At 43.7% G+C, this 20,261-nt stretch overlaps 2 protein-coding genes across 4 annotated transcripts in view; one reads left to right on the forward strand and one right to left on the reverse strand.

Annotated features, from left to right (window-relative positions):
• Positions 1 to 52: 52 nt before the first annotated feature.
• On the forward strand, positions 53 to 8,238 carry LOC115142410 (nuclear distribution protein nudE homolog 1-like). Of its 3 annotated transcripts, none has more exons than XM_065001464.1 (9): positions 53 to 204; positions 604 to 738; positions 1,049 to 1,202; positions 1,637 to 1,785; positions 2,160 to 2,296; positions 3,041 to 3,208; positions 3,718 to 3,803; positions 4,026 to 4,177; positions 6,526 to 8,238. In XM_065001464.1, exons 2-9 carry the CDS (start codon positions 653 to 655, stop codon positions 6,611 to 6,613), a joined length of 1,020 nt encoding a protein of 339 aa, XP_064857536.1. In that variant the 5' UTR covers positions 53 to 204; positions 604 to 652; the 3' UTR covers positions 6,614 to 8,238. The 3 variants fall into 3 exon arrangements, with proteins under 3 accessions (XP_064857536.1, XP_064857535.1, XP_064857534.1); XM_065001463.1 differs by having other exon boundaries at positions 54 to 166; XM_065001462.1 differs by lacking the exon at positions 53 to 204 and having other exon boundaries at positions 211 to 738.
• Positions 8,239 to 8,339: 101 nt separating this feature from the next.
• The window catches only part of LOC115142394 (myosin-11-like), a 34,014-nt gene continuing 22,092 nt past the window's right edge, over positions 8,340 to 20,261 (reverse strand). Inside the window, 23 exon segments of the mRNA XM_029681801.2 lie at positions 8,340 to 9,626; positions 11,157 to 11,329; positions 11,510 to 11,701; positions 11,836 to 11,961; positions 12,881 to 13,004; positions 13,224 to 13,312; positions 13,419 to 13,547; positions 14,251 to 14,412; positions 14,609 to 14,821; positions 15,049 to 15,261; positions 15,580 to 15,828; positions 16,160 to 16,312; positions 16,524 to 16,628; positions 16,887 to 17,093; positions 17,396 to 17,540; positions 17,781 to 17,993; positions 18,306 to 18,381; positions 18,384 to 18,476; positions 18,764 to 18,887; positions 19,056 to 19,193; positions 19,369 to 19,575; positions 19,848 to 19,979; positions 20,111 to 20,219. Of these exon segments, the coding sequence (XP_029537661.2) occupies positions 9,491 to 9,626; positions 11,157 to 11,329; positions 11,510 to 11,701; positions 11,836 to 11,961; positions 12,881 to 13,004; positions 13,224 to 13,312; positions 13,419 to 13,547; positions 14,251 to 14,412; positions 14,609 to 14,821; positions 15,049 to 15,261; positions 15,580 to 15,828; positions 16,160 to 16,312; positions 16,524 to 16,628; positions 16,887 to 17,093; positions 17,396 to 17,540; positions 17,781 to 17,993; positions 18,306 to 18,381; positions 18,384 to 18,476; positions 18,764 to 18,887; positions 19,056 to 19,193; positions 19,369 to 19,575; positions 19,848 to 19,979; positions 20,111 to 20,219 (3,508 nt within the window). The 3' untranslated portion in view covers positions 8,340 to 9,490.

The following is a 20,261-nucleotide window of genomic DNA, read 5'->3' on the forward strand; positions in this document are numbered from 1 at the left end:
GGAAATATAACTTGATTGGTTGAAATGCCTATGCTTTGCGTCATCCTCTCAATCCACCAATGGTGTGCTGTAAACGCGGGGATGTAATTGTTTGGATTTGGGTAGAAGGGCAGTTTATTTCCTGATAGTGTTTTGCTATCTATGTTATTGATCTACTGTTTGCTAGGTAGGTAATATGACATTTTCTTAGCTATCAGCGTCCAGGTAAGCATTCTGCCGTATATTTTACTCTCTGAATGTCGGAAATCGTCACTATCGTGTATCGCACAACAGTTTATATGTTATTCACGTAACGGTTGTGATGTCGCTAAACTAGCTAGTTAACTAGCCAACATGTTAATGTATTTATTGAATAGGCTAGCTAAAGTAACTGAATAGTTATCTGATCAAACTGGACATTCCAATGGGCTGTAAACAAAAAAAATAGCTATCAAGTGTCTAACGTTACCTAGCTAACCCTACTGGGCTAACTGTTGTGTCAACATGCATGCAAGCATCATGCATTCCATTGTATGGTTAATTGGTCTCCATAGCTAGCTAGCTAGCTAGACAAACAAGAGCCTGCCTCAACATGACCAGTGCCATGTTCCTTCTTTACTTTAGATGTATTACTAGGTTTTGTGAAACCATAGAGTCCGCTGTAACGTTAGACATGGGGGAGCCCAAGACGCCCAAATTTGGGTCCATAGAAGAAGAGCTGAGTTTCTGGAAGGAGCAGTCAGACAAACACCAGCAAAGGTAAGGAATTCTAGAAGGTAAGGTAAGGTCATGGCTAGAAGGGATCCAGCTTAACGTCAAAAGTGTATTTTTTTGTGTGTGTGTTTAGCTAACTCTAAACCTTTTCCTAACTTTAAGCAATTTCTCCTTAACCTGCTACGAAAAGTCAAATCTGATGTTAATTTGACAAAAACTGGATCCCTTCTAGCCATGACCATCCTAACTTCACCCTGTAACAGAGGAAAAAATGGAATCTAATCCTAGATCAGAATTCAGTGGCGATTTCCTTCTACATAGTTTAGCTATGAAGGTTAGACGTGTTTGTGTCCAGGGCTGAGGAGGCACAGGAGGAGTTGCAGGAGTTCCAGCAAATGAGTAGGGACTATGAGGCTGAGCTGGAGACTGAGCTGAAGCAGTGTGAAGCACGGAACAGAGAACTACTGTCCAACAACAACCGGTTACACATGGAACTGGAGAACATCCAGGTTAGAACCTAGAACACCTGTATTGTCAAGGCCAACACTACTCATATTCTGTAGTCTTGCATCACCACGTTATATTATCTCATATACTCTGCATCCCATCACGTAAAGTTTGGGCTCCATATTCTGTATGTTTTAGTAGACTTCAAAGCGCCTTCTGTGTCTTGAGTTGTCTAGTAGTACACACACGGTCACTCTAGATCATAGCCACCATCACCAGAGGCCCTATGTGTTCATTACCACGGAGCAGCTGACTTCTGAGCAACTATTTATACTGCTGAGTCCAGGGGGAAGGTTAAAGTCATTGAATACTTGATTGTGCTAAAAGCCTTAATTTCTGGGGCCTGGGGGACAGTCAAGGACAAGGGAGAACATCATCTAAGACCAGAAATGAGCAGCAGACATGCATCAAAAAGAAGTGTTCTGTGTTTTTGCAGGAGAAGTACGAGGCGCAGCACTCTGAAGCGTTTAGGCAGATCTCATTGTTGGAGGGAGACCTGGAAGAGACCACAGCGGTCAAGGACCAACTCCAGAAGTACATCAGAGAGCTGGAGCAGTCCAACGACGACCTGGAGAGGGCCAAGAGGTCAGTCTGGACACTTTGACCTCGACTTGGTTGTTATTATTGTGGCGTAATGACACTGACTTATGTTGATGAGGGACTTTCAATAACTATGTAAAAAAAAGTTTTTAAAAAGCCTGTCTCTGCTGGGTTGTCATTGTATTGTAACTCTGAAGTGTCTGTCTGACACTTCTTTATCCAATCACCCTAATGAGATTGGTGTGTGTCTTGCCAATGTGTCCAGCCAATGTGTCCAGCCAATGTGTACCCATTTTGTCACAAACTTCATAGGCCTACATACAGATTCAACCATGTCTGTCCTTCCACTCACCCTGGAGGATAGGATGTAATTTAAGACGTAACCATAGTAACCGACTGACCAATGTCCTGTCTCGCAGGGCGACCATCATGTCCCTGGAGGACTTTGAGCAGAGGATGAACCACGTGATCGAGAGGAACGCCTTCCTGGAGAGTGAGCTGGACGAAAAGGAAAACCTTCTGGAGTCTGTCCAGAGACTAAAGGATGAGGCCAGAGGTCTGTGTGTGTGTAAAGGGGGGTACGGAGGTCAGTGTGTTTCTCTGTGTGTGAGAGAGAGAAGCGAGGTGAGTCAGTGGAACAAGAAACTCAAAAAGGTTTTAATTTCATGTTCTAATCAAGAACTGCTGATTTTGCCAGATTTAGTTACCAGTTTCAAAAATATGTGCAATTTGATAGTTGACTGACATTGTAATATCAGGATGATCCAGCCTTGCCCATTGTATTCCTCAAAAAGTAAGCAGAGCAAATGTAAGATTGAGTTTGGCATTATGTGTAGAATTTACAGCTATAAAAGTCCTGGCTCAAGTCCCGTACTGTTTTTTTAATGGTCTTCAAGCTTATATATCATCATATTCATGATGGGGGTCATCTTAAGATATATACTGTAATTGTATTTGGATTAATTTACCTTTACCCAGTGCCTTTTATGAAGGTTTTTGATTACGGGAGAAAAACGCAATAAAAAAACCTTCATGAAAGGCATCAGTAAAAAGTAAATTCATCCACAAATACGAATATAATTTACATGTACAGTATCTTAAATTATCACGTTTTCATGAATTTGATATATAAGCTTGATGCCCATTCAAAAAAATGATCCAGGAAGTAGGTGGGACTTCCATTGCGTATTGGTGATTACTTGTATTGACTTTTTCTATATTTGTACTGTAGTATCAATGTCACAAATGTCCTCAGTATTGAGATCTGATCTGTTGTCTCTTCTCTCTCTGTGTTGGGCAGATTTACGACAGGAGCTAGCTGTACAGCAGGTCCAGGAGCGACGCCCCCCCAGTAGCCTCTCTAAAGAAAAAGACAGGACCGAATCATCGTCACGCTCCACCATACTGACAACCCCCTCCAAACCACTTGGTACATTCCCAGCAACCCCAGCCTCAAGCATTCGTCGAGGTGGGTTAAACTGTAATAATGACATGACTTTTTCCTAATTTAAAAATATAATTTAATGTGGTGGAATGCTAGTTAATCCCTTAGTCAAAGACAGTACAGTATGAAGATATAGGCAAAAAATGCTTTTCTAATAGAAATCCCCAATCACACTTGTAGGCGATGCCATGGCGACGTTGGCTAGCTAAGCCCGTGCGTAGAAACACGTCATCGGGTTTAACGGCGCGTGAGCAGGCCGTCAAATCAATGGCAATCCTTCGATATAAAGTTATTTTTGATGAAAACAATACATTTTCACCAGGTTGGAATAATAACATGTTCAACTACTTAAGATACTGGCTCGAATCATGGTTGAGCATTTAGATTCAGAAAATGTACAACTAACGAAGAATTTGCCACCAAACCCTGGCCTGGTTTGTTTTGCGATGTTGCCCTCTGGCTTTAAACTCTGTGCCTTAGTAGCTGTAGTTTGATGTTGTGATTTGTGCTAAATGTAATGTGTTTGTGTTTAGGGGATAACCTAACAGGAACTCCCCTGAGTACGTCGGCTCGCATATCAGCACTCAACATCGTCGGGGAGCTCCTAAGAAAAGTTGGGGTAAGAAACAGTGTAGGACCTATGCATTTAATACCACCCTCATATCACCAGGAACCTTCAATTATGTATAGAATAAAATAGAGCTCTAATTTAATGACTTAAAGGAAAACTCCATACAAAAACGATATTGTTTGGAATTTTCCTTTTTAATGCATCTCCATTCCTGTGTCTATGATGATCTCAGACTGTAATACAACTTATTTCCCCTCTCGGATGCTCTAGAACCTGGAGTCCAAGTTGGCGTCTTGTCGAGACTTCGTATACGACACGCCGCCGAAAAGACCGGCTCTTCCGTCGTGTCCCGGTACCCCCTCTGCTATAGAGGGAGGCACAGAGATCCAGGCCTGCAGCATGAGCCCTCCACACTACGACAGGTAAATGGGTCACAATGAGAAAATCATATATTTCTGAAAATCATATACAGTGGGGCAAAAAAGGTATTTAGTCAGCCACCAATTGTGCAAGTTCTCCCACTTAAAGATGAGGCCTGTCATTTTCATCATAGGTACACTTCAACTGTGACAGACAAAATTAGAAGAAAAAAATACAGAAAATCACATTGTAGGATTTAATGAACTTATTTGCAAATTATGGTGGAAAATAAGTATTTGGTCACCTACAAACAAGCACGATTTCTGGCTCTCACAGACCTGTAACTTCTTCTTTAAGAGGCTCCTATGTCCTCCACTCGTTACCTGTATTAATTGCACCTGTTTGAACTTATCAGTATAAAAGACACCTGTCCACAACCTCAAACAGTCACACTCCAAACTCCACTATGGCCAAGACCAAAGAGCTGTCAAAGGACACCAGAAACAAAATTGTAGACCTGCACCAGGCTGGGAAGACTGAATCTGCAATAGGTAAGCAGCTTGGTTTGAAGAAATCAACTGGGAGCAATTATTAGGAAATGGAAGACATACAAGACCACTGATAATCTCCCTCGATCTGGGGCTCCACGCAAGATCTCACCCCGTGGGGTCAAAATGATCACAAGAACGGTGAGCAAAATTCCCAGAACCACACGGGGGGACCTAGTGAATGACCTGCAGAGAGCTGGGACCAAAGTAACAAAGCCTACCATCAGTAACACACTACACCGCCAGGGACTCAAATCCTGCAGTGCTAGACATGTCCCCCTGCTTAAGCCAGTACATGTCCAGGCCCGTCTGAAGTTTGCTAGAGAGCATTTGGATGATCCAGAAGAAAGATTGGGAGAATGTCAAATGGTCAGATGAAACCAAAATATACATTTTTGTTAAACTCAACTTGTCGTGTTTGGAGGACAAAGAATGCTGAGTTGCATCCAAAGAACACCATACCTACTGTGAAGCATGGGGGTGGAAACATCATGCTTTGGGGCTGTTTTTCTGCAAAGGGACCAGGACGACTGATCCGTGTAAAGGAAAGAATGAATGGGGCCATGTATCGTGAGATTTTGAGTGAAAACCTCCATCAGCAAGGGCATTGAAGATGAAACGTGGCTGGGTCTTTCAGCATAACAATGATCCCAAACACACCGCCCAGGCAACGAAGGAGTGGCTTCGTAAGAAGCATTTCAAGGTCCTGGAGTGGCCTAGCCAGTCTCCAGATCTCAACCCCATAGAAAATCTTTGGAGGGAGTTGAAAGTCCGTGTTGCCCAGCAACAGTCCCAAAACAACACTGCTCTAGAGGAGATCTGCATGGAGGAATGGGCCAAAATACCAGCAACAGTGTGTGAAAACCTTGTGAAGACTTACAGAAAACATTTGACCTCTGTCATTGCCAACAAAGGGTATATAACAAAGTATTGAGAAACTTGTTATTGCCCAAATACTTATTTTCCACCATAATTTGCAAATAAATTCATAAAAAATCCTACAATGTATTGTAATCTGGATTGTTTTTTTCTCATTTTGTCTGTCATAGTTGAAGTGTACCTATGATGAAAATTACAGGCCTCATCTTTTTAAGTGGGATAACTTGCACAATTGGTGGCTGACTAAATACTTTTTTGCCCCACTGTATGTATGTATATATATATATATTTCTGTCTCGTTGTGTGTATCTAGATTCAGCTTACTTAGTAGTAGTATTTATTAGGATTCCCAATTAGCTGCTGCCGAGGCAGTGGACACTTCCTGGGGTCCAAACAGAAATCAAAACAACAAATTAAATGCATAATATACACTGAGTATACTAAACATTAGGAACACCTTCTGCACCCCACGCCCTCAGAACAGCCTCAATTCGTTGGGGCATGGCACACATACACAATCCATGTCTCAAAGGTTAAAGAATTGTTTTTTTTTAAAGCCATCTCCCCCTTCATCTACACAGATTGAAGTGGATTTAGCAAGTGACATCAAAAAGGTTCATAGCTTTCACCTGGTCAGTCTGTCATGTGAAGAGCAGGTGTTCATGTTTTGTACACAGTGTACATGGCACAACATTTAGCAGATGCTCCCATCCAGGGTGACCCACAGCAAGTGCATTCAACTCAAGAACGCCAGACATCTTAACTAAAAAGTACTTTACTCTCCATTTAGACTTATACTGGTCTGAGAAATCAACTAAGAGGGGGGAGGATGTTCAGCTGGTAGTGTAGTGACAACTAATGAACATGAACTGGGTGGGATCTGTTGTTCTGGTTCCTGTTGCTCATAATTCTGTCTGATGTTCTACATTAAAATTAACTTGTTGATTTACGTGTTACTCATCATGGTAGACGTTCTCTTTCAGTTTGGTGAAGCGGTTAGAGTTTGGACCTGCGCCTCCTCGGGGGATCTCCTCCCAGTCACCATCAGGGGGAGTCAAGATCCTGCTATGAAACGAGGGCCTCCCCTGTCCCCCTCCCCACACCAGACTGTACTACCCATCAGTAGGGCTTTAAATTGTCCCCCTCTCACTACACTACCAGCTGAACATCCTCCCCCCTCAGTCAGATTATGAACCAGGAAGCCGCTCCCTCTCAACTTATTTGCTGCATGGACTCTGCTGAGAAGAACCGCTACGCTACAGTTTTATTTTATTAATGAATAATAGAAGTGAGGATTCTTTGACCCCGCTGCATGTCCTCCTGCTGATCCCCTGAACCCAAGTCCTGCAATGACAACCCCCCCCCCCTTCTTCTTGTACCCACGTTCTCTGATTGGATTCCATCTTGGATTCTTGGTGTGCCAACTGTAGCAGAAGAGTGAAGTTGGTGCTGTTAGCCTTTAGCATTGCTGCCTTTTATCAATATATCACCACCACATGTAAGTTTTGCCTAGTCATGATTCCTTTCTGTATGTCTAACTATGTCCGTTCGTAGCTAAGCCACATGTGCTTATAGAGGCTATACGTGTAAAGTGTCGGAGATGGTAAGTTAGGCTAGCTTTACCTTTTGGAGAATGTGTATTATTCCTTTCTTTGTGTTGGGTTGTCATAGTCTGTAAAAGCTAAGGATGGTCTGAAGTTTATGGGTACTACTACTTTACAGGTCAATGTTTGAGTTAAAAGCAATTGTTTATTAATGTACGAAGATACTTTCTTTTAAAGGTCTTCTACTTGAAAAAGTATTATCTGTGAGAAATGCACAGACTAGCTAGCCTATACCCTGTCATGCATTTGCAGAATGTTTTATAAGGTAGGCAAGATATAGGAACAGAAAGTACATTGAGTTAACTTCTGAAAATCTCAAATGTAGTCTAGGTCTTTGGCAAAAACATTTGTTGCAATTTCTTCAGTGTTTAAGTTTGAGATTCTCTACATTTTTTATTTTTTATTTATTTTTGTTAGAGTTAGGGGTACCACTGCACTGCATAGAATCTATATTAGATCTTTCCAATAGGAAGTAGCCTAAAGACAGCTTTGGTTCAGTTTGAGCAGGTCAGTCGACCCAGAATTCTTGTCAAAATACTAATCTTATATCAGATCAGGGAGCTAAAGATGAAAGATGACAATAATAGATTTGACAGATTAGAATTCGATTTTACAGAATAGGGTTTCGAGAAAGCACAGTTCATACTATATTTCCAAAACCATTATGGATGATGCCTTGGTTACACTGTTAATGCTGGACATGTGAATTCTTTACGCACTGTTTAAAAGAGAATGTTTTAGCCTCATGTCTTTCCAATGAGGAGCAATAGTCCAATATCAAGGACATATGACACTAGGGCATGTTACTACTTACTAACAATGTGTATATATCGGTTCCATCCAATTCCCCTCATGTTCGTGATAAAGGAGTTGGTTAGAACACAGATTTGAGACCAGGATAATATGTCTACAAAACTCTGTTACAGCAGCTGTTCTTATGGAAGTACTCTGCTGTTGTGTATGAACTAAGGACCAGGAAGTACCGTTTGTAGAGCTTCTTTTACAACTGTACATGCAACCGTTTGTGGGTGTTACTAACTTCTGTCTGGATTTACATTCAAATGTATGCACCCGAGGTGCTTGACCTTTTGACCTGTTGGTTTGCAATCCTTTTTGTATCAAAATGAACATTCTAAACGTCCTTTTGGCAATATCATTCAGGATGTGGAGACAGACATAGTAGATGAATACGGTTACTTTTTCACTTATTTATTGTGCAGGTGGTTCCACATTTTATAGATTTGAAGAAGTGGCATGTAAACGTTAATTGAGTAAAAACAAGACAGAACATTGTTGTAAAGGTGACCAGTGGCGGGAAAAAGTAATATTTTTGTTGAATATGCATCTGGACACACACACACAATGGCCTTGATGGTATGACACGATTCCTGCTGATGATATTCTACTTGGCAAGGTACACAACTGAAAAAGTACCTGTCTTGTTGATACTATATATGTGTATTAGACTTTAGGAACAAGAAAAGTCTGATAGGAATATGTAGGTGAAAGGGGTGACTGGTTTTGGTTTCTAAAAGTAGGAAGGTGTTCTGCTACCCATACTTGACAGTCAGAAAAATATTCAAAGTATGAAATATATATGGTCGAGTCACTGTCCTTACCATAGGCAACAGAACAGTTGCTATGGTTGCAACCATGCGCCAATAATGGGGCAGCTATTCTGAATACAAACAAAATACATTTGGACTACATCAGTTATTTTTTTAGCTGGGTGGGTATACCATTTGCCGTAGTATACATTGACCTTCTATAACGATCTTAAAAGTTAACAGCAGTGTAGAAGACGGGACAAGTCATAATGTCGTCATAGAAATAGATTTACATGACCGCTAGATGTATAAATCTAGAAATACAATGTGATGCCTATAATTAATTAGGATTTAAAGTGACGAATAGTAACACCTGGATTTATCCTTCCAGATGAGAGAATAAAGAACATGTAACCTACGTACCTTCGAGGGGTACAACATTATGCTAAGGAAGTATCGTAGGGACAAGTCATTCAGTGCAGTACAAAACAGTGTAGCAAAAGAACAAATCACACCATCCCAGGCACTAAACTTAAACCAAATTAATTATTACGCCTTTGTCTCTTATGCCTCCATTTTGTCTGTTTTGAATTGTGAAAAGCCTTATGTGCTCTGAATGAGAAGGCAGTCGATATGTGACTGATTAGGAGAATCATATTTGGAAGTGATATGAAAGAAAAAGGTTGAAGTCACTTGTGTGTTCTTTGGTAAAGCGGGTCTGTCTGGCACCAGTAATACAGAGTCTGATTGGTTGGATGCTTGTAATACTGAATTTAATTGGATGGTTTTGGGCTCTTCTACTCAACAGACTTTGTTCCGTTGTAGTCCCCCTGTGAGTCCCCGTCTTCTTCTGACGCGTCATCGATGACCCCTCTCCGGGCACTGCCCCCGACACGGCGCGGTGCGCTGCTGAAAGAGGGCTCGGTCCCGCGCCTGAAACGCAGACCGACAGACAGCACCGATGCAAGACACACAGACACAGGACACAGACACAGGACACACAGATGAGACGAGCTATGGGCAAGACCACTAGGTTGTCCTGAGGTTACCAGGAAATGTTGGACTTTCTGCTCCTATGGTCTGCGTCTGTATATCACTCTGCCTTTATCCACCTTTCTGTTTTAACAAGGTAAAATGGATGTCTAACAATACCTACCAGACAGGTTGTGATCGTCACTGTTAATAAAGTATTGACATCCTATTACAATAATAGTCCCACTTTAAACAATGCACAACTTAAAGGCTTTATATAGCCTACATAAATACTTCACAAATCATCTGAGCGTATGTCATAATATAAATGGTGTATAAACATTTGGCAATTCACCCTACTCTGGTTGTCACACCACCCTTTATAGAGTATGACATGCTTATATATGATTTATGAAGCCTTTATGTAGTTCTTATGAGGCCTTTGCATGTTATATATAAAGCCTTTATAAGTTGTGCTTCGTTCAAAGTGGAACCACAATGGTCTATTAAGTTAAACTGCATATTTTCATGAAACACTCGTGTTGAACACGAGGAAGATTAAATGGCATTGCTGAAATGCAGAATGAGTGAGATGTTATAGTAACAGTAGGCACGCTGCACACCGGCCGGTTATATCTTTAACTCATTTGACTCCTGTCTAGACGAACACTAGTCTGGTCCCAAAACTGTTTGTGCTGTACATTTACATTTAAGTCATTTAGCAGACGCTCTTATCCAGAGCGACTTATTGTCAACTCCGATGGTCACCGGAGACCATAGGATTTGGCAAGACAGCACAAACAGATCTGGAACCAGGCTAGACAGACACAGAGAAATGAGTTTGGTTTAGGGCAACTAAACCAAGCATGGAGAAAAATATGGTCACCAGTAGTAGAAAGACCACAACGGAAGTGCAATACACTTTTCTTGCACTGTTTCAGACTATGAGCTCGATCAGAGGAGCTCCATTGAAGATATTGACCGATAAACCATATTTCACTCTTTCAGGCGGAGAAATTGCACAGTCAGTTGGACAAGAGTGCATGGGGATAAGTTATGGAAAGTTAAAATGAAAATGGTGATAAACTTTGAGCGCAGAGGTACCTGCTACGTTACTCCTTGGGTTCTGGGATTGGGTTGCCTCTGCAATAAAGATTCAAGAAAGGCTTTGATTTCCAGAGCACTCACCATGGTGTTGGAAACAGATATACTGTAGTACAGTGTTCAACTTGTTATCTGCAAGCCCCAAAAGAGTACTTTATGATCATTTGCCCATTGGGAGATAATTTAATTGTGGTAGGCGAATGGTTGTGTGAAATGTCAGTGTGGTTGCTGTAAATCTACACAGTGTTATATATTGGACCTGCCTTGATTTGGGGTGGTTATCCTTTTCTAGCAAGTGATTTGAGCACAGTGAAACTACAGTACACAGAAGTCAGGAGCAGGGACTCTTGCCAAAGACACCGCCCTGACTCTGGGGTCATACTGTACCTGAGTTTGCTCTTGAGGGAGTTGACCTCGCGGCTCATGGCATCGTTTGCCTCGGTGGACTCATCCAGCTCCCTCTGCAGCTTCCTGCGGGCAGCCGTGATGCGCTGAGACTCCTCCTCCGACTCCTCCAGCTGGCGCTTCAGCTGCTTCATCCGCGTGTTGCCCTTTTCTGCCTGGGGAGGAGAGGGGGAAAGGAGAGGAGTAAGGTGGGGGGGAAAGGAGAGGAGTAAGGTGGGGGGAAAGGAGAGGAGTAAGGTTGGGGGGGGTTCATAAGAGTGTCGTAACACTGCCATGAGCAGATATGAACACCCTCTTCTTCCTAAGACTGGTGTCAGCATGACACAACAGCATACCTGTTCCTTGTACTGTTCGGCCTGTTTCCTCTCGTCCTCCACCTGGATCATCAGATCTTTCAGCTTTTTGTCCTTCTGGCGCAGGCCCTTGGCTACGGCCTGCTTGTCTCTGCTCTCCTGCTCCACCTGCTCCTCCAACTGAGCCACCTTGGCCTCCAGGGCGGTGATGGATGACTTGAACTTGGACTTGACCTGTTCAGAGATTATAGAAATTGATACCCCACAATTTAACGGCACACTACACGCCCACTAAGATGGACCGGAAAGTAGGGACTCTTAATATTTTCTCAATGGGGAGCAAGCCTAGTAAATCTACTATCTCTGACCTGGTTCTCCATCTCCTGCAGCTTGGCCTTTAGGTCCTTGTTCTGCCTCTCCATCTGCTGCCGGGCGCTCTCGTTCTTCTGGGAGGTGGTGCGCTCGGTCTGCAGCTCATTGTTCAGCTGGTCCACCTGAGTGTGAAGAGTGGTCAAGATGTGGTCACCGACGCTGGGAGTTCAAAACTTGGTCACTGAGGGTTAAAGGTATGGTCAATGTACGTCCAAGAGTTGGTCAATGAGGGTTCAAAGCATGGTTGATAAAAGGTCAAGTTGGGGTTCTAGTGCAGGGCTGCCCAACCCGCTTCCTGGAGATTTCCTTTTTTTATTTCACCTTTATTTAACCAGGTAGGCCAGTTGAGAACAAGTTCTCATTTACAACTGCAACCTGGCCAATATAAAGCAAAGCAGTGTGACACAAACAACAGAGTTCCATATGGAATAAACAAATGTACAGTCAATAACACAATAGAAAAAAAGTCTTTATACAGTTTCTGCAAATGGCGTGAGGTGGTAAGGCAATAAATAGGCCATAGTAGCGAAGTAATTACAATTTAGCAAATGAACACTGGAGTGATAGATGTGCAGATGATGTGCAAGTAGAAATACTGGTGTGTAAAATATCAAAAATAGTAAATACAAAGAATATGGGGATGAGGTAGGTAGATTTGATGGGCAATTTACAGATGGGCTGTGTACAGCTGCAGCGATCGGTAAGCTGCTCAAGATAACTGTTGTTTAAAGTTAGAGGGAGATAAAGTCTCCAACTTCAGCGATTTATGCAATTCGTTCCAGTCACTGGCAGCAAAGAACAGGAAGGAAAGATCTACTGTCCTGTAGGGTCAGTCCAACCCTAATTTAGCATATCTGATTCAGCAATTGAAGGTCTTGTTGAGCAGCTAATTAGTTGAATCAGGTGTGTTAAATTAGGGTTGGACTGAACCTACAGGACAGTAGATCTCCAGGAAGGAGGGTTGGACAGCCCTGTTCTAGTGTTTTAAGGTGTGGTCAGTGTGTTTCAGGTCGTTAGGAAGAGGGGTCCTGCCAGTCTAACCTGTTGAGTGCTCTTCCTCAATCTGTCGTTGAGGATCTCCATGTTACTGCTCTCTTCCTCCAGCTCCTCCTCCAGCTGGGAGATCTTAGCCTCCAGACGACGCTTTTCATCAGACAGGGCTGACCTGGAAACAGCACACAGGAAACAGTCAGTCACACAATGAATGCTCCCCTACATTACCACACAATGTTTCAGTTGCACAATGCTCCACTACACCACCTAATGCTGCGTTCAATTCACCGTTTCCAATTCATTCCACTTATTTGACTGTGGAAAATTGTGAAATACAAGAGGCATTATAATGCTGTTAACATCACATTCATTTAGTAAAGGTTCTACTTACTTTCCAGAGGTGTTGCTGGCTAGTTCGTCAGACAGCTCGTCCCGCTCAGCCTCTGCTTGTTTCCGTGCCCTCTCAGCAGCAGCCAGCTCCTACACACACACACAATAGCACTCTGGTCAAAAGTAGTGCACTATATGGGAAATAGAGTGTTATTTCACACTGCCATGCTATCTACAGTGAGCCAGGCTACATTACCTCCTGAATCTGCATGAGCTCAGCCTCCAGACTCTTGGCCTTCCTCTCGCTCTCCTTGGCCGTACCCAGCACCTCTTCTCTGGCTGCACGGGCATCTTCCAGTTCCCTCTGGAAGTCCTTCATCTGGGCCTGGAGATGGAATGACACAGTTACATTATGAGACATCATAAGGCTTTCAGAATGCTTTATAAGGTGTTATGGGTTCTGACTTCTAAACTTGAAATATCAAAAATCCTTGTTCATGGTACTGAGGGAGAGAGGGGAATGTAGAACGGTTACATTCTGTCAGAACATGTTATTGATAGACATCAGGTATCCTATGGAAAGGAGAAGGGCTACAGTCTGGTACAAGTCAAGAGGACAGCCGTGAGTTGGGGAGGAGTGAGGAATTTGGGCCGAGGTCAGGTCAGATGAAGTGAGAAAGAACATTCGTCACTAAAGTCCTGTCTAGCAACAGAGATTTATTGGCTGTCCAGATGTGTAAAGGAGGGGACTCAACATAGGAGGAAGGCTTAAATACCAGTGCTTGTGTAAATAGGTCTTTGTCCTTTCAGCTGTCTAACCAATTGGGTGAATAAACTTGGTCGGAGCGTTTCATAGTTGTCCATTAGGTTCTAAATAAACAGAGTAAAACTAACAGGTTTTATGTCAAAGCCATAGCCAAACCTCACACTAGCTGGATTCATTTTACACCATGAATGTCAGTTACATAAGGCTACATAAGACATGCTACATATGACTAAATAAGGAATAGGCTGTCATACTGCTACGTAAACACAACAGTATCACTGTAAGGTAATGTGTTACAGTATCGTCGTTCGCTCCAACTCACCTGGATCTTGCGCAGCTGTTTGATGGCCTCGTCGCGTCCCTTGTTGGACATCTCGATCTGTCCCTCCAGGTCCTTCATATCTCCCTCCAGCTTCTTCTTGGCTGCTGCCGCCGTGGCTCTCTGCTTCCTCTCGTCCTCTAGCTCCGTCTCCAACTCACGCACCTGGGGAGCACACATTAAGAAAGCAATGGTTGAGCACAAGCTCAATTCAGCTACATGTGTTGCTGTGAATGTGTGTCAGTATTGTGTAGCTCAAGAGTGGCTTGAACACCCTGGAGAGTTAATCCATGAACCTACTACTCTTCTGTGTAACAAAATGGTGGCTTTTGCTCTTTACAGTTTTTCCTTCTTTCCCTACCTGCTTTATGAGCTGTCTCTTCTTCTCCTCTCCCATCTCGTCACGTCCCACCAGGTCCCTGTCGAACTGGGCCTTCAGGGCCTGCATGTTGACCTCCAGACGCAGCTTGGCGTCCTCTGCAGCCTGCAGCTCGTCCTCCAGCTCCTCCAGCTGGGTCTTCATCTCCTCCACCTGGGCCTCCAGCCCACGCTTCCCCTTCTCCAACTCATGGACCTACGGATGGGATGGAGGGGTGGGTGGGTGAGAAAAGGTTGTTGACATGCCTGCCACCTATTGGTGGTTTAAGAATATTGCCATAAAAAAAAGAAAAAGGTGATTAAACCTAGTCCTGGATTCAATATCAGGCTCAATTGAAAGATACTTTTAGTCCAGGACTAGGCTTGATCGGTTTCTGTGAAACTGGCCCATAGATTCCAGAGAAGTTGGTTGTCCACACTCACACTCTTGCCCACGTCGTCCTTAGAGCTGACCAGGTCTTCCATCTCAGTCCTCAGGGACTTGTTGGCTCTCTCCAGCTCCTCCCTGCTCTCCTGGGCCTCCTCCAGAGCACGGGCCAGAGACAGGGCCTTGGTCTCCTTCTCCCTGGCCTCTGCCTCAGCACGGTCCCTCTCATCAGCGTACTTACTGGAGATGGTCTTCTCCTCGGCCAACATCTGGAAGAAAGAGTGACGTGGAGAAAGTCAGTTCAGATGACTTTCAAGTCCAAATACATTTGATTTCACTTACACGGCAGAGAAAGTAGTTAAAGAGAAGTCTTTTTTTGTTGTTGCATGATTTAAGTAAATATTTTATCCTTATTTACATTCTCCTACACCCTGTTATTCTTTAACATAACATGCATCACAATTGCCCTTTGATTAGTGTCAGCATTTTGATATGTCTGTTGTACCAGCAGGCAAAACTGGTTGGTAATTGTGTCATTTCCATCCCTATAATGTTATGTCGACCAGTTTTGTAGTTGGTTGACTGACCTGGTCAAACTTCTTCTGCTTCTTCTCCAGGTTGGAGACGATGGTCCTCTGGTTGTCCAGGTCCATGAGGATGTCCTCTAGCTCCTGCTGCAGACGGTTCTTGGTCTTTTCCAGCTTGTCGTAGGCAGAGGCCTTCTCCTCGAACTGGGTGTTGGACGCTTCCAGGTCTCTCTGAAGACGCTTCTTGCTCTCCTCCAGGAGCTCATTGTTGCCGGCCATTTCTTCTAGCTTCTTCTTGTAGTCTGACAGCTGGTGATACAAGGAAAATAGTGTAAACAAGTGTATAAATGTACTTTCTTCATGTTTTCATTATTTGTTCATTTAACTGTTATTTTACCAGGTTAGTTGACTGAGAACACCTTCTCATTTCCAGCTAGTCTTCATTTTAAGTGGATGCTGTATTTGACTGTCCCAATACGCTAACTCAGAATTACCACTACAATCTCTTGTTTTGGGAACATAACGCACAGGAAATGTCCACTTGAAATGGTAACAAGATGGATCTCTTCACATGCAGCATCCATCTCAATGAGGTTTTACCGTTTGACTCCTGTCTCTGACCCGGTGTGTGAACTCTGACCTGTATGTTGAGGGTGGAAACGTGTCTCTCCACGTTCCTCTTGGCCTCCACCTCCTCCTCCAGCTGTTCCTGCAGACTGTTGCGGTCGTCCTCCATCTGACGCAGCTTGGTGGAGAACTGCAGCTTCTGACGGGTCTCCTCAGCCAGCAGCTCCTGAGGGCAGAGACAAGGTCAAAGTTCAGTATCAAATGCCAAACAATGAGCAATAAGTGCTACATACAGGATATCATAAACCAGTATTGAACCACACAGAGCAGTTACGGTGAGTCATTTTGGTAATTTCTCACTTAAAATATACTTACAATGAAATGTTAGCTTGCATGAATATGCAGTACAGAATAAACAGGATGTATTGTGTGTGTACTTGTGTGTCTTGGACTTGGGCACTGAGGGTGGAGACATCTTTGCTCAGCTTGATGTTCTTCCCCTCAGCTTCATTCAGGAGGTTGGTGACACCCTCTAGTTCAATCTGTGTAGAGAAAGAGATGGGATATTAGTCAGTATCTCATCTAGCTAGTGAATCTTGTCTTCTATTTCTAATGGACTATTTAATCCAGTCATCTATTGCATTGTGCGTCATTCTACATAACGAATATCATTCTACAAAGAATAGGGTCCCTGTGTGGGTCTATGGGTGTTCCAGCAGGTCCACATTTTTTATGAATTATGGCCATATGGGCTCTGTGATGACGTCATCATTGTGCGGCCCCTAATCGTCGTCACTCACAGTGATCTTGGAGCAGCGCTCTCCCAGCTCGCCCTTCTGCTTCTCGCTGTCGGTGAAGCGCGCCTGCAGCTCGTTCAGCTGACCTTCGACCTTCCTCTTCTTGTTCTCCACGTCCTGTTTGGCCGTGGTCAGGGAGCGCACCTCCACCGTCAGCTCCGACGTCTCCTTCTCCAGGGCCTGCTTGGCCTTGTCCAGGTTCGACTTCACCTGGGGGACACAGAGAGGAAGGGGATTCAACCAGTCAATGGAAATACTGTATAATGTAGGTAGGCCCACACAGCATCTAATACATATGGATTTTTCTGTATCCTGAAACCAGAGTGATTATACATAGAGCTTCCATAATAGAAAGGTAAAATGTATCCTGTTCTGTGGAAGATGGATTCATGCACACATGAAGTTTTCATATGCTTCAGAATGTAGTCAGTTAGAGTCACATCAAATCTGGCCAGTGAGATGATGCTATACAATCAGATACAGAACTTTGGGCACTTTCTACATTTCCTTACCCGTTTGGACTGCTCCAGCTGCTCTGTGAGCTCCTCTACAGCCTGGGTGTGTTTCTGTCTCATCTCCTGCACCTGGGCCTCGTGGGTCCGACCCTCGTCATCCATGGCCTTCTTCAACAGATTCACCTCCTGTTCTCTCTTCGCCCTGCAGAGATGAGAGGATGGATTGGATGGATGTTGGTGAAAGAATGAATGGATGGATAGATAGATGAATTGCATGAGTGATTGAATAGACCAAGTATTAACCTAAACTGTATGAATATACAGACAAATTACCAAAATGGCTCCTTTCATACTAGCAATCAGTAAGAATATATTGCTTCATACTAAGTGGTATGCCAGTGTGGATATTGGAACAGAGCCACTGCCTAGTATTTGTACTCACCGAAGCTCCTGCTGGGTAGCGGTGCTGTCAAGTGTATCCTCCAGCTCAGACTTGAGGGCCTCCAGCTCCTCTCCCAGGTCCCTCCTGGCCTTCTCAGTCTTGTTCCTGGCCTGGCGCTCTGAGTCCAGGTCCTCTTGAAGGTCTGAGATGTGGCCCTCCAGCTCCCGGATCTTCTTTAGGGCATTGTTCTTCTGGGCCATCTCGTCCTCTAGCCTAGGGGAAAAAGGTGAACATTGATGAAAATTGAGGAACATTGTTTATATGTTGTTAATACGTTGTTTGTGGATGATTTCAAGATAAAACGTATCACTAATAAAAGGCATATTCTGAGCAGATGCTAATATCAATAGATGGCACTGTTACATTTGGTGCTGTGTTTTAGAGGTCATATACAAGTGTAATGTGGACTTTATCATAGTATCATGTGAGGATCTAAAACAACTGAAGGTGGCTCAAAAGGAAAGAATAATGAAAAGTGACAAAATTACTAAAAATAAATATCAAAATCCAGTGTTTGTTGCCCACCTGGCCAGAGCAGCCTGTAGCTCCTCCTCCTTCTTAGCCAGCTGGGCTTTGAGCTCAGCGATCTGGGCCAGCAGGTCGCTATCTGCTCCTGGAGGTCGTTAGACTCCGCCTCCAGCTTACGCTTTGCTTTGTCCAGCTCCTGCCGACCCTTCTCCTCCTTCTTCAGACGGACTAGAGGACAAAAGATAAATATATGGAAGGTTACTCTATGTAGTGGCAGAATAGCTTCAATATGTTCTTCAGACAAACTTAAGGACAACACAGATTGGTTACAATATAGGATGCTACTGTATGGATATGGCTAGTTTTTCCTGGTCAGGTCACATGGTCAGGAAAACCCCCAAAGCCACTATTTGTAAGGACAAAGATGTGCATTGTTGCTTAATAACTGAATAGGTATGGTATCCATTGAGAGTGGTTTATTTGATGTCTGGATGGGGTAAAAGATTGATACGAACCCTCAAGTTCAGAGATCATCGACTCGTGTTTGTTCTTGAGCTTGGTCAGGTTTTTGGACTTCTCTTCCTCCTCTGCCAGGTTGGAGCTGAAATCTGCTAGTCTCTCCTCCATTAGTTTCCTCTCCTAAAACAGGGTAAACATGGCAAACAGGTAAACACAGTGTAAATCCTAAACGTCATACCCCTGCTTTCATCAAATGCCGATTGAGTGGACAAATAAAAAACAGGATCAACTGTCATTATCAAATCAATAGGTCTCATATGACGCCTGAGACATGGTACTATAACTGACCTTTAACAGTTTGGTGTTGTGGTCCTCCATCACCAAGACATCGTCCTCTAACTTTTTGATCTTGCCTTCACATGCTACCTTCTCCAGCTGCAGCTTCTGACGGGCATCCTCCTCCTCCTCCAGATGCTCCTCCAGGTCCTAAAAACAAACCAAGAAGAATTGAACTGCCAGACTTAGGATTCAAACCAGCAACCCTATAACCTACCGCCATGACTTAACATGACTAGCACAAGCCTAAGCAACACACACCCCGAACTCCAAAATACAATGTCAAGGTGAAAGACACAGAAGGGAAAAAAAAGGTCAAACAAACCTGCATCTGTTGCTGCATCTTTTTCTTGTCCACCTGCAGGGCCTGAGCGCGGTCTTCCTCCTCTTCCAACCTGGCCTCCATTTCATGGAGGATCTCCTCCAGCTCCTGCTTTTTAGCGGCCAGACGCACCCTCATCTCCTCCGCCTCGGCATACAGCTCGGTCTCAGCCTGCAGCTGCTCCTGCAGTGCGTTCCTCTCCTCCATAATCTGGATAGAAGAGGAGCCAGAGAAAAAGCAAAGAGAGCTTAATAGAAAGAAAAGTGTAGGGGGCCCTGTGGTACACTAAACTTTCGAGTTAATGTTTTAATTTCATAACACTTATGTAAATGCCAATATTTTTTTGGGGAGGCAATGAAAGTGGTGAAAAGGGTTACAATAGTAATTTAATTCAAACGAATATCTGAAAAATGGCAACATAATCCCTACAAAGATTGTGGAAAGCACATAGTGTGTTCCTGGTGAATGAGCCCTATACATACTGTTGTGTGTTTCAGGGTGATCTCCTTCAGCTCTGATTCGTACTTCACTGCAGACTCCTTGGCCTTCTGCAGCTCATCGTCCTTCAGGCCCATCTCCTCCTCCTGGCGGGTCACTTGCAACAGAGGCTTGACCTGCAGGTCAGAACAACGTGACTTGGTCAACACTGCATCCGCCACCAAAGTCTAAATCTGATGTCCTTGGTAAATAGGACGGACATCAATTAATGGAGTGAGTTGAGTAGTTCATGTTGTTGAAACTCTACCTTGGTGAAGAGTCTCCACCACTGCCAGTTCCTGAGTTTGAGGTAGGCAGCACAGTTCCTCTGAATCACCTTCATGGCCATCAGTTGCTGCTGTCTCTTAGCAAAGGCCCTGTTAGAACACAGGAGCGGAACCAACATTGACCACTGTAAT

Source organism: Oncorhynchus nerka, linkage group LG15 (assembly GCF_034236695.1).
Source record: "Oncorhynchus nerka isolate Pitt River linkage group LG15, Oner_Uvic_2.0, whole genome shotgun sequence".
Lineage (NCBI taxonomy): Eukaryota > Metazoa > Chordata > Actinopteri > Salmoniformes > Salmonidae > Oncorhynchus > Oncorhynchus nerka.

Excerpts from the sequence above, each read along its gene's own strand:
- LOC115142410 (XM_065001462.1), top strand. The coding sequence starts at position 572 with ATGACCAGTGCCATGTTCCTTCTTTACTTTAGATGTATTACTAGGTTT. Across the intron at positions 3,209-3,717 it reads AGCCTCAAGCATTCGTCGAG|GGGATAACCTAACAGGAACT; the intron begins GTGGGTTAAACT and ends GTTTGTGTTTAG. Across the intron at positions 3,804-4,025 it reads AGCTCCTAAGAAAAGTTGGG|AACCTGGAGTCCAAGTTGGC; the intron begins GTAAGAAACAGT and ends CGGATGCTCTAG.